General features: G+C 42.4%; 1 protein-coding gene across 4 annotated transcripts in view; it reads left to right on the plus strand.

The window, feature by feature from the left end:
- LOC135105491 (protein Skeletor, isoforms B/C-like) overlaps positions 1-12500 on the plus strand; it is a 123433-nt gene that overhangs the window by 2936 nt on the left and 107997 nt on the right. Inside the window, exon 1 of one of the 4 annotated variants that reach the window (XM_064013623.1) lies at positions 11943-12099. The exons of 1 other annotated variant lie outside the window; for it this stretch is intronic. In XM_064013623.1, coding sequence (XP_063869693.1) covers positions 12048-12099 — 52 coding nt within the window. In that variant the 5' untranslated portion in view covers positions 11943-12047. Of the gene's footprint in view, positions 1-11942; positions 12100-12500 lie in introns of those variants that run through there. 2 more of the 4 variants (XM_064013622.1, XM_064013624.1) reach the window with 2 other exon arrangements.

Genomic DNA, 12500 nt, shown 5'->3' on the forward strand with positions numbered 1-12500 from the left:
TATTTATTTATTTATATATTTAATTTATTTATTTATTTTCGAGCCAGTAGGAGGGGAGTTGGAGTTGGAGGGGAGTGTCCTTCTCACTTTTCTACTTTTCTGTTCTGCCTTCATGCTGCGAGTGAAGACGGATTTATTGGGTAAGATAATTTTTTTCAAGGAGGTTATTTTGTTTTGTCAATATGTTTTCTGTGACTCTCTCTCTCTCTCTCTCTCTCTCTCTCTCTCTCTCTCTCTCTCTCTCTCTCTCTCTCTCTCTCTCTCTCTCTCTCTCTCTCTCTCTCTCTCTCTCTCTCCCATTTCTACACACAAATATCTCCTCCCCTTCTTTTCATAATGGCCACTCAAGCTCTCCATATCGTTTACCATTCTCCCTCACAATTGTATTCTCGCTCTCTTTCTATCCCTCTCTTTCTCTCTCTGTTTCTCTCCTGAGTTACTCTCCCTCCCTTACAGAAACCCTCCGCTCCCTCCCTACTGGTTCTCTCTCCTCACCCTGCCTCCCTCCTCCCTGCTTTCACTTTCGCCCTGCCTCTCTCCTCCCTTGCTTCCCTCGTTCCCGTCAAATATGCATTACTGGAACACTCGCGGACACGTGCCGTTCATCTCCAACCTTCCCTGGTCAGATATTATTGTTTATGGGATGAATCACGCCGTCACATACACGTCTTGTTGCCCTCAATTCATCATCATCATCGTCATCATCGATTCTTTCTGTGTTTTATCATTTATTTATTTATTTGTTTTATTGTTTTCGTGTTTATCGATTCGTCAGTATTTTTTTTCTTTTTCATTTTCCGTGTTAGTATTAATTTTGTCTGTATTATGTATTTAATGTTGAAAATCTTCCATTCGTAACTTTTCTTTTTCTTTTCCGCGTTATCTTTTTTTTTTCTTTTCATTTTTTTTTGTGTTTACCGATACGCCAATATTTTTCTCGTTAGTGTATCTTTTTTTTTTTTCCAGTTTCCGTTTTGAATATACATGCTTTCTCTTTCTATTTCGTGGAGAAAATGTTTAAATACTTTTCATAAATGCCTTTTTTCCTTCTCCTACATGAAAATAACATACAACTTTCCCTCTGAAATCTTTTAATTTGACCTACTTTTCATCTAGATAATCTTGAACCTCCATTGAGTTCTTCAGTGTTGGGAAGGAAGAGGATAGATAGAAGTGGGTGCAGGAGGCGCACGAGGAGGAGTAAGGGGAGGAAGCACTGGGATGACGGGAATTGAGGAAACAACAGGAACACAAAGAGAGAGAGAGAGGAGAGAGAGAGAGAGAGAGAGAGAGAGAGAGGAGAGAGAGAGAGAGAGAGATGAGAGAGAGAGAGAGAGAGAGAGAGAGAGAGAGAGAGAATAAATAAATAAATAAATAAATAAATAAATAAATAAATAAATAAATAAATAAATAAATAAATAAATAAATAAATAAATATATATATATATATATATATATATATATATATATATATATATATATATATATATATATATATATATATATATATATATATATATATATATATATATATATATATATATATATATATATATATATATATATATATATATATATATATATATATATATATATATATATTTATATATATATATATATATATATATATATATATATATATATATATATATATATATATATATATATATATATATATATATATATATATATATATATATATATATATATATATATAATCGTGAGAAAGTGGAGGAAGAAGAAATATGCAGAAGAGGATTAAAGAAGGTGTGGGAGAGGGGGAATAAGCGGGAGAGAAAGAAGAAAAAGCACGAGTAAGATGAGTAGATGTAGGAGCAGGAAGAGATTAAATAAGAGCAGGAAAAGAAGAATATACGGTGGAATAGGGAAACGTAAACAAGAGAGGAGGAAGAAGAAAACGAAGAGGAGTAGAACCTTGAGAAATCGGGAGAGGAAGAAAAAGGAAATAAAGAGGAAGAGGGAGAACGAGAATGAGGACGAGTAGGAGTGAGCAGCAATAGGGAGAAAAGAAGAGAGAGAGAGAAAGAAGAGATGGAGGAGGAGGAGGAGGGAGGAGGAGGAGGAGGAGAAAACGAAAAAGGAATAGGAGTGTAAATAGAGAAGATCAAGGATGAAAACGAGAAGGAACGTGCACGAAAACAAAAAAAAAAAAAAACAGAAGAAGAAAGAAGAGAAGATGAAGAAGAAGGAGGAGGAATAAGGAGGAGGAGGAGGAGGAAGCGGGTAGCAGCAGTGGTGGCGGGTAGCGAGGAGCAGGGGGACAACAATCTCAGCCATGCACAACACGCCTCCTTCAACACCAGTCTGCACTTCACTCCTGACGCTGCGAGCCGGACAGGGAAAGACCCGCGGGGAGGGGAACCAGCGGCGCCCACAACAGGCCTACTGGGAGCCTGGCGTAGCGGCGGACAATACTGCGCGGGGCTCGAAGTGGGTTACGCCTTGAGAGGAGATGCGGACAATATGACTCTACTTTCTTCCACACTTCCCCTGTGTTACGCTTCGGGGGACCGGAACTTATCGCCGCTCTCCCTCTCTCTCTCTCTCTCCCTGCCTCTCTCTCTTCGTCCCTCCCTCGCTGTCCTCTTTCGGAGATGGGAGGAATTGGGTGACATTATTGGTGGAAGAAGGGAGGGTGGTGCGTGTTACTTTTTTGTTTTATTCATGTTCTGGAGACGTCAAGGAAAGAATAATGGTCAGATAGCCTTGATCCAGTGTCTCTATATTACTCGCTTACGATATACTCGTATGAGGGAGAGAAGGGACTGAACATTCTATCAACTTTGGAACTGCTATTAACTTCTGAAGACTCCCAGAGACTTACCACTAATAGAACATCAATTCATCGATAATACTGGAGGAAAAAGTTAATTTCACCTCGAGGATACAAACTTAAGGCGTATAGGAAGTTACTGGTGACATGTTAGTTGATGGTAGCAGTGATGAGTGTGATGGTGGTGGGCGGGATACAAGTTATATGATAGATGGGTGGTTATTGGTGGTGATGGTGGTGATGGAGGATTAGAATGGTGGGACTACTCGTATGTAGATTATTTGCGGTGGTGATGGTGGTGATGGCAGGGCGTGAATGGAGGACTGGAGTGATGAAGGAACGGTGTGGATTATTTGTGGTGGTGATAATAGTTGTGAATGGAGGAACAGAATGGTGATGGGACGAACAGGTGATGACTGCAGTGGCCTATGGTGCTAATGTGCTAGAAAATAGTAGTGGGAAGAGTTACATTGATACTAATACCAATATTAATACCAATTATTGTACTATATTTCGCCAAGGCAGAGCATATATTACTTTAACAACAACCTGAATTAAAAAAAGAAAAAAAAAAAACCTGGGCGATGAAAGTGATGGTGGTGACTGCAGTTGTTATTTCTAGTGGTGAGGAAAGAGAGTGATGATGATGGTGGTGGAGGTGACTGTGGTGTCCATCTAACAGCGGCGTGGGTGGAGACAAACCACAACTGCCGCGGTGAAAGGGAAACTGAGGAAAGAAGTGGAGGTGTTTTCCTGCCCTTCCGCCATTACGAAATGTCTGTCTGGAAGAAAAAGAAAAAAAAAGGAGAGAAAAGAAAAGAAAAGGAAGAAAACAAGAAGACAAATGAAAGAAAATGAAAAAATAAAGAAAAAAAGAAGAAAAGAATAAAAAAAAGAGAAAGGAAAAGGAGAGAGAGAAAAAAAAATTAGTAACTGCCACGTGTGTGTGTGTGTGTGTGTGTGTGTGTGTGTGTGTGGGTGGTGTGTGTGTGTGTGTGTGTGTGTGTGTTCAGCGTACAAGATGATTGGCCGCCGTAGCTTTCAGAGAGCCAATTAGCTGGCCAGTTAGCGTCATATGTCTGGAGTATTTTGTCAGTTTTCTTTTTCATTTTTATTCTAATGACATTTTGCTCCATTCATCCTGTCACTCCTGTTAGCCTACCACTTCCTGATCTCTTCAAAGGCAGGAAGAGGAGGAAGAAGAGGAAGATGAGGAAGAGGAAGAGAAGGAGGATGAGGAGGAGGAGGAGGAGGAGGAGGAGGAGGAGGAGGAGGAGGAGGAGGAGGGAGAAGCATCAGCAGAAGCGTGTAGAGGAGGCTTCAACTTGTCTTTATCTTTCCTCTTCTCTGTTTGTCTTCTTGACTCCGCTCTTCTCTATTTGACTCTCTCTCTCTCTCTCTCTCTCTCTCTCTCTCTCTTTCTCTCTCTCTCTCTCAGTTAATCTTTTCACATGTCCGTCTCTACAGCTTCCGCGTTTTGCTCTCCTGTCAGTCTGTCTGTCTGTCTGTCTGTCATCTCTTCACTGCTCTCCAAGGCCAGATGAAAGCGTGGTATAGATTCTCCTCCCCACTAGATGAATCTGCTTCCGACACACTTGGTGCAGAGACGGGGAGATTCAGTGTGTCAATGAAGCGCGCTGTCTCGACGCTGCTACATGGACCGTATTCTGGCCGCACCTCCCACTGCTTTCCAAGAGCTCTACTTGAAATTACACGGGTTTTTAAGGGTGTTTTGTAATGTTCTAGTGACAGATTAACAAGATTTTTTCATTATTAACGTGAGAAAGACTCTGGAAAGCCCATCTAATCATCTCTGTGGCCTTTGAAAACAGTCATGGTGAGAGAGCAGAGTTGTTTCACAATACAGGTTATAGCCGGGGGCGTGGTATATGCCCTGATCCTTGGGCACTTGCTGCGTGACCGGCGGCGGAAAGGGAGGGAAGGGGAAGACGGACCTTGAGAACTGTGGTGTTAGTCTTCCTTCACACACACACACACACACACACACACACACACACACATACATTGAGAGGCAGAGAGAGAGAGAGAGAGGAGAGAGAGAGAGGAGAGAGAGAGAGGAGAGAGAGGAGAGAGAGAGAGAGAGAGAGAGGAGAGAGAGAGAAAGGAAATTGGAAAAGGTAGATGCAGAAAGAGAATCACACAAGTTTATATTATACACAAACACACACACACACACACACACACAGAATGGAAAAAAAAAAATTAACAAATGTAGATACGGAAACAGAATCACTTGAGTTTATACTACTACTACTACTACTACTACCACACACACACACACACACACACACACACACACTAGATTACGCTTCCGGTCGAATATTTCTAAATAACAGCATATTCTTCCTTTCCCGGGGATCCGTTTCATTGATACTTGAGCGGAACTGAATATTCGGGGCGGCTGCTGGAGATATTCGGCGGGGCAGGTGTTGAATATGAACTGTGGGATGTGGAGGAAGAGGAGAGGGCTTGGATGGGCCGCGGCTCCTGAAATTTATTGTTTTTTGATGGCTTGTGTCTCTCCGGGGGTCGTGGAGGGATAGAAGGAAAGAAAAGGGAGCGAAAAAAAAAGTGAGGGAGAAGACAGTAGAGATTGAGGGAAGGGATGGGGATGTGAAGTATAGAGACATGCATAAATAAAGCTCGGAGTGTATTAGTTTTTTACTGGTATCTGTATCAGGTCATTGCATTGAAGAATAAGATGGGAGAGACTCGTAGTACTGTAGTTTTTAACCAGTATCTATATTCAGCCCCCTTAACACACAGACAAAGAATATATATAATAAGATACGTTTCATATAAGAATAAAGGCATAGAGCAAAGTTTCTATAAGCGTTATGATGAACGGCAGAGGAACGGAGTCTAGCACATGTGGAAGTGAAAATGAAATATGGATTGATTTTATGTAAGGGGAGAGGAATCGTGTACTACAATTCCCATAAACAATAAGGCGAGAGGGAGGAGTGAACATAGGACACGTGGAAGTGGAGAGAGCCCAGGGTGTGGAGACTAGGGAATGAAGGCATGCTCTACCCTCAGGCTCATTTCACCTTGATATTTTTCCAGTCGATTTTTTTTTTCCCCGTAGTTTCCTTTATATATTTTACCCTATGGCCATATTTTCTTGTAAAGTTTTTCCTTCTTGACATATATCCTTCTAAATATTTTCCCTGTGGACATTTTCTTCTCCTGACATTTTTTATTTTTTTTTTCCGTTTGGACATTTTCCTTCTAAGTGCTCTTTCCTTTAGACGCATTTCCTTTATTTTTTTTTTTCCTCTTTGTACACATTTCCATCTTAAAATTCTTCTCTTCAGACACATTTTCTTCTAAACAGTTTCCTTCCCAAACATAATCCCATCGAGTCATATTCTCCCGCCTCTCCTCTCCCTGGGTACAAGACATGCAGGAAGAGAGAAAGAATCACCCGACAGGTCAGTCAGTTTACTTCTCGGGTTGTCACTTTCCAGTCAGTCACTCGCCCTCCTTAGCAAGACGGTCATTACTCCCTGTGATGTTCCTTCCCACGGCCCTCTCCCCTCTAAGTCATTCCCGTTCCCATATCCATCCCATCCCTGGTGCGGGACGAGCACTTTAGGGTCCCTGTATTTCATTATCACCTCGTAAAAGGCCAGCGTCTCCCGGAGCACGAAACTTTGTGGAATGGGAGGTTGCGTTGCGGCGGCAGGGAAGTGGGCGAGCGATGTGTCCAGAGGTTATTGATCGCTTGCCAGATTGATGGACCAAGATCCTCTCTCTCCCTCTCTCTCTCTCTCTGCTCCTCTTTTTCCCTTCCGTCCTGTCCTCAATCCCGGGGTCAATAAGGCAAGCGGTGTTAGTGAACGGATTCTAGACTTTGTGGGATTTGCAGTCCAAAGCGTTTAGAGAGATCCTCCTCCTCCTCCTCCCCATCCCTCACCCCACCATCATCCTCCTCTTCCTCTTCATTTTCCTTCTCTCTTCAATTATTTTTTTCAAGAGTTTATTTTTATTTTTTTTTTTAATGATCTCTTCAACGATTACTTCAATGATTTAAATCTTACTTTTCGTAATGACTTGTTTTTCCTAAAGAGAGAGTTTCTTTTAACCTTTTCAGTTTAATTCACCAACATTGCTTGGAGGCGCACGCCGAGTGATGAACTCCAAGTGAATGATGATTTCGAAATCTGCGTTCGATTCTCATTAATATAAATTTTCTCTTGTTTTATATTCCAGATGATGGATAAACTTGCATATGTTTTATAATATGCAGTACCTTTTTCTTTATTGAGCGTATTTACTATTATTTTTATTTCGGGATTATTCTAATCACATAGTACTGAGAAAAGTAACATTTATCAAACAGTGATTATACAAGACTGATTTGTTTCGTAAATACAGAGTGGCGTACATCCAGATCGAAATACACATTCAGAAGCGAAAAAAAGACCATTATTCTTTAATGTATTTCTTTCAAACTGCACCCTATATAAAATCTTGTATCGTTTGAGACTTCAAGTGGCTTTGCTAATAGCACAGAGCTGCACCGAACAGCACGTGTGCAGCGTGACGCATACTGCAAGGCACGGCACTGATGACGAGCAGGAGTGTGGCGTGCTCCAGTTATGATGGCGCCATGCGGGTCCCGTGTCCTGAAGTGAACGTTAACGTAGACCTGCGGGTGGCATCAGCATGTGTCATATAAAGCAAACACACACATACACACACACACCACACACGCACACGAGAGAGAGAGAGAGAGAGAGAGAGAGAGAGAGAGAGGAGAGAGAGAGAGAGAGAGAGAGAGAGAAGAGAGAGAGAGAGGAGAGAGAGAGAGAGAGAGAGAGAGAGGAGAGAGAGAGAGAGAGGAGAGAGAGAGAGAGAGAGTAACGTTGGTCTCGTTATTTTTTTACTTTCTCAGAAGTAAATTGTTCGTATCATAATTACCTAGTCTCACTTTCTCTTTCTTAGTCTTACGAAAGTTGCAACATTTTGTGCAAGTGAAGGAAAAACAATGTTGGCGGCCAGCACCATAAGGCGCTTACCTCGTCACGCACTCATCTCGTGACTGGACCAGACATAAAGACTCACGTCACCTGGTAAGGTGGCTATCTACACACACACACACACACACACACACACACTCATCACGTGAGACTCGCCTACTGTAAATAATTCATGCATTCTTCAAGGACATGGCACGGTGCTTAAGATTTCAATAAGTGGTACCTTGTGTGGCATTTTCCTCATCAAGCCGAAGAGGAAATGCGGCATTGGGGGGGTTAACACTTGGGGAAACACTTTCAGCTCTAAGGAGACCATACTCATTCCCTGGAGAGCTTCGTCGTGTAGAATATTTATCGTAGCATTTATTCACAGGGTTTTTCCTTGTGAGAGGAAGAGGATGAAGGATTATTTAATAGTCTGATCCCATGGTCTAGTTGTGGCAGTGCTTAAATATCAGGCGGTTAACCCTGAAGAAGTGGATGATCAAAGTACCTACCTGCGCTGACTAGATTAAAACTTGAAACATCTACAGCTTCAACAAAAACAAAAAAGTGAGTGGTATTCCTCTGTCGGACAACAGTCTGCAAGTATTTCAGACTGAACAAAATATCAGACATTCTGTTAACGTGAATGATCAATGTTACATACCTGAGTTGATTAGATTCAAACTTATACCTCAGTATTACTTATACGCAAAAAGAAATGCGTCTGTCCTACTAGCAAATCGGTCAGCAAGTATATCAGCCATAGCAAGTTGAACTAAATATCAGACAACCCTTAAAAGATGGATGATCAGCGTTACCTACCCGCGCTGATTGGATTCATACTTAAACATCTACATCATTCACAAAAAGAAGTGTCTTTCTCTTTCCCTACCAACAATCTGCAAATAACTCATCATACCAGGAAACACTGACAGACATCCTTCAGACTACATTTTAGTAATAATTCATAACTCTATCTTCGTCTGGATGAGTATTTGTTGTCGCTTAGGAAAAAAAAAAAAAGAGGTACAGTCTGGTCAGTAGAGCGGAAACAGCCCTAAACTCCTTTCCAGTACAAAACTTCAGAACACAACACTGTATTCGGCTCTCGTACTTTTCTCAAGATAGCTACTGTCAGCCAGCAGAGCGGAAGCAGCCCAAACTCCCTTTCTATGCAAACCATAAGAGCACAACACCGTATTCGATTCTCGTGTCTCTCTCAAGATAGCTACAGTCAGCAAATAAAGCAGAAGCAGCCAAAAAACTCGCTTTCCATGCTAAACTTAAGGACACATCACATTTTTCCATCCTCCTGTGTTTCTCAAGATAGGCCAAGTGTTTTTAACGTGCAATACCTCGCTATCCACCAAGAGAGACCCGCAGCTTGTATCCGATCACTCAGCCTCGCCATTACAGCCTTACAGTCTCTACGACAGACACTCTCCTTGGGGAAAATAGAGTATTAGGATTATTTTTTAAAGAATGTTAAAAGTAGAAGTCCTGAAGTAATATTAAAGTTATATTTAGCATTGGTCAGACCTCATCTAGACTACGCTGTGCAAGAAGGATATACGTCCATTAGAATCAGTACAAGGGAAAATGACTAAAAGGATACAGGGGAAATGGGCATTCCTTTACCAAACAAGATTGGAGCTGTTAAATTTACATTTCTTAGAGAGACGTAGGTTAAGAGGGGACCAGATAGAAAGTTTAAATGGTATAGGGGTTATAACAAGGGGGGCGTTAGCAAAATTCTTAGGATCAGTAACCAGGATTAGAACAAGAAATAATGGGTTTCAAGCTTGAAAAATTTAGGTTTAAGAAAGAAATAGGATGGAACTGGTTCTCAAATAGAGTGGTAGATGAATGGGAAGGACTCAGTAATCAGATTGTTAGTGCTGAGTCATTAGGGAGCTTTAAGAGAAGATTAGACAGATTTATGGATGTGGATGATAAGTGGAAATAGGTAGATATATTTCATACAGGGACTGCCACGTGTAGGCCTGATGGCTTGTTGCAGCTCCCTTTATTTTCTTACGTACTATTCTTCTTGTGATAATCGACGAAATCTCCTTAGAGACAGACAGATAGATAGATAAATAGAGATAGATAGATAGATAGATAGATAGATAGACAGAGAGAGAGAGAGAGAGAGGAGAGAGAGATAGAGAGAGAGAGAGAGAGAGAGAGAGAGAGAGAGAGAGAGAGAGAGAGGCACCGTGATGGCAGTGATGGCGGTGTGCGATACTCGGCTCACTTCACCAGTCTGCTCACTTCACCTGTTGGCATCTGGAATAAATTTTTCGCATGAGACTGAAAGTAAAAGACAAGCATGAGTAAAGGGAAGGTGTTTGTGAACTAAAAAGGGAAGGTGAAGAAGGAGGAAAGTGAGACCGAAAAGATGATGAGTAAGGGAGTGACTGACAATGGACGTGGTTCATTGTGTGTGTGTGTGTGTGTGTGTGTGTGTGTGTGTGTGTGTCATCATCATACGAGTTTTCCTAGTCTTTTATTTAAGCTTAAAGTAATCATGAGTGTGCAGAAAATTCATGGTAAGAGTGCTAAGACAATACAACTCATAATACAAAAAAAAAAAAATAAAAGAATAAAAAAACAAAGAAAAAAATACAAGCGAATATGAGAACTTGGATGGAAGAAATTACCTGAATATCCATGAATGAAACAGAGATAAAGAAGAGACAAGATATGTAAGTACGTACATAAGTTAATAAATAACTACTGATGTACCCAAATACCCGGACAAGAAAGTTAACTCTTACCTCCATATTACAAGTTGCCGTAGAGAGGAAGTGAAAACTCAAACAATCACGAAAATTTAATGTTACAAAAGCTGGATTTCTATAGTGGCGCTTTTCTCATCACTTGGAGTACCCAGGCATTCAGGGTCTACATGAGGGAAGAAAGAGGGACAGAAAGAAGAGGAGAAAGAGTAGGAGGAGGAGGAGGAGGAGGAGGAAGATCCACGGTGGCTGTGCTCATCGGGGTCAGCGGTGATGAAGCCTGACCGGACAGTGTCTTCACGAGACCTTGACTCCCGCCAGCTGGCTCTCCCTCCAGCCACCAGCAATGGAGATCGTGAAGGTGAAGGTGTGAACTCCCTTCCTGGTGGCGCCTCCACTCCTACAACTTACAGACCTGGTCCTGTGCTTGCTCTCCTAGTCACCAGCCTCCGAGGGGGTGCTAATGTGAGGTAACAGGAGCTTCGAGACCGGAGGTGCCACAGGAAGGCTTATCACTTTATTATTATTTTTTGTTCGTCGTTCACCTCACTCGCGGCGTCTGGGCGGAGGTGAGGGGCGGGGCGCTGGGTTGCGTCACTCGGGGAAAGTTGCCGGTTTCTCGCCCGCGGTTTGCCTGCCTGAACGAACCCGGTGACTTTGTGGATTATTGCTCTTCGTTTCCTGGTTCCTGCGTCTGGTGTCGATGGGGAGTGTGGGAAGCACATATTTACCAGTACAAGCTCCCGTGATGTGACCTCGTCGTGTCATTACTGCCGCTCAAGCTGCTCAGGGTTGATGTTATAACAATCGCCTTTACTTCATATTATGTACTTCGCTATATTGATTATTTTCTCTCCTGGGATGTTCCAGTCCGAGTTAATCACGCAACAATTTGTCTGGATTGTGGGTTAATCTTTCTTTAATTGATATTGTGTTGTTCTTGTGTTGGGGACTTAATCCTGAATCCGAGAGGTGTGTCTGGAGACGAGGCGTGTACTGCTTGATGTGTGTGTGTGTGTGTGTGTGTGTGTGTGTGTTGTAAGGAGGGAGGCTGGTGAAAATCGCACACTTACTGGGAGTTTTCTCAACGTACACATAATGTGCATTGGGATGAGGCGTGTCTTAAATTATATCTACCATTAAAAGCCTGGTAATCGTACCGTAGTATTGCACGAACACGACGAAGTTAGAGAATCCACCTGACGAGGCAGAAAGCAAGTGGAGGCGTACCCGGTGCCGTCACTTGATGGAGATGCGACGAGGACATCCACACCTTCAGGCGACGGCGTGAAACGATTATACAAGGAAAAAGAAAGCCTAAAAGGAGAATATCGAAAAGGAAATACCTGGAAAAGGGGATGGATCAAGGTGAGGTTAATTAGATCATAAGATCTTGCGAGAACCGGCAACTGTTGTGAGTTTGCGCAGTGACGTCACAACCACACACGCGCCTTGGCTAATACTTGGCATCCGCGGCGCTCACACGAACAGTTTGCTCCTCTAATTTTCAGTTCTAAGATCATGTCGTGGGCCAGGTTGATTTTACTTGTGTTTGTTGGATTTACCCTTCACGGTGAGTACTGTTTGTGTTTCCTTACTCGTCTACAGAGTCTGGCCAGCGCCGGCAGAGTGTGATTTAGGGGATTTTACTCACCTGGCCAGAACATTGAAGTCTCCAGGGCGGTGCAAGGTACGAGTGAGGGCCCGAGAAGGAGCCGCATCACTGCTCGGTGTGTGGAAACGTGCCCCACTCAGCCTTTCTTGTTATCATGTGCCCTTCTACGGAGATATATTAGTTAGGTCTTCTGTTGGCTGGAAAGATTACGCCTACCTGTGTCCCTTACGAGTCGAAGATTCCATACTTGATCAATTAACTCAACTTGAACAGGCGCGGTGTGTGATTACTTGCTGTGTTATGAGTAACACGCGAGGCTTTTGGTGTGTTGTCCCGGAGTGTGTAGTGAGTGACTTATT

This window comes from Scylla paramamosain, chromosome 12 (genome assembly GCF_035594125.1).
Source record: "Scylla paramamosain isolate STU-SP2022 chromosome 12, ASM3559412v1, whole genome shotgun sequence".
Lineage (NCBI taxonomy): Eukaryota > Metazoa > Arthropoda > Malacostraca > Decapoda > Portunidae > Scylla > Scylla paramamosain.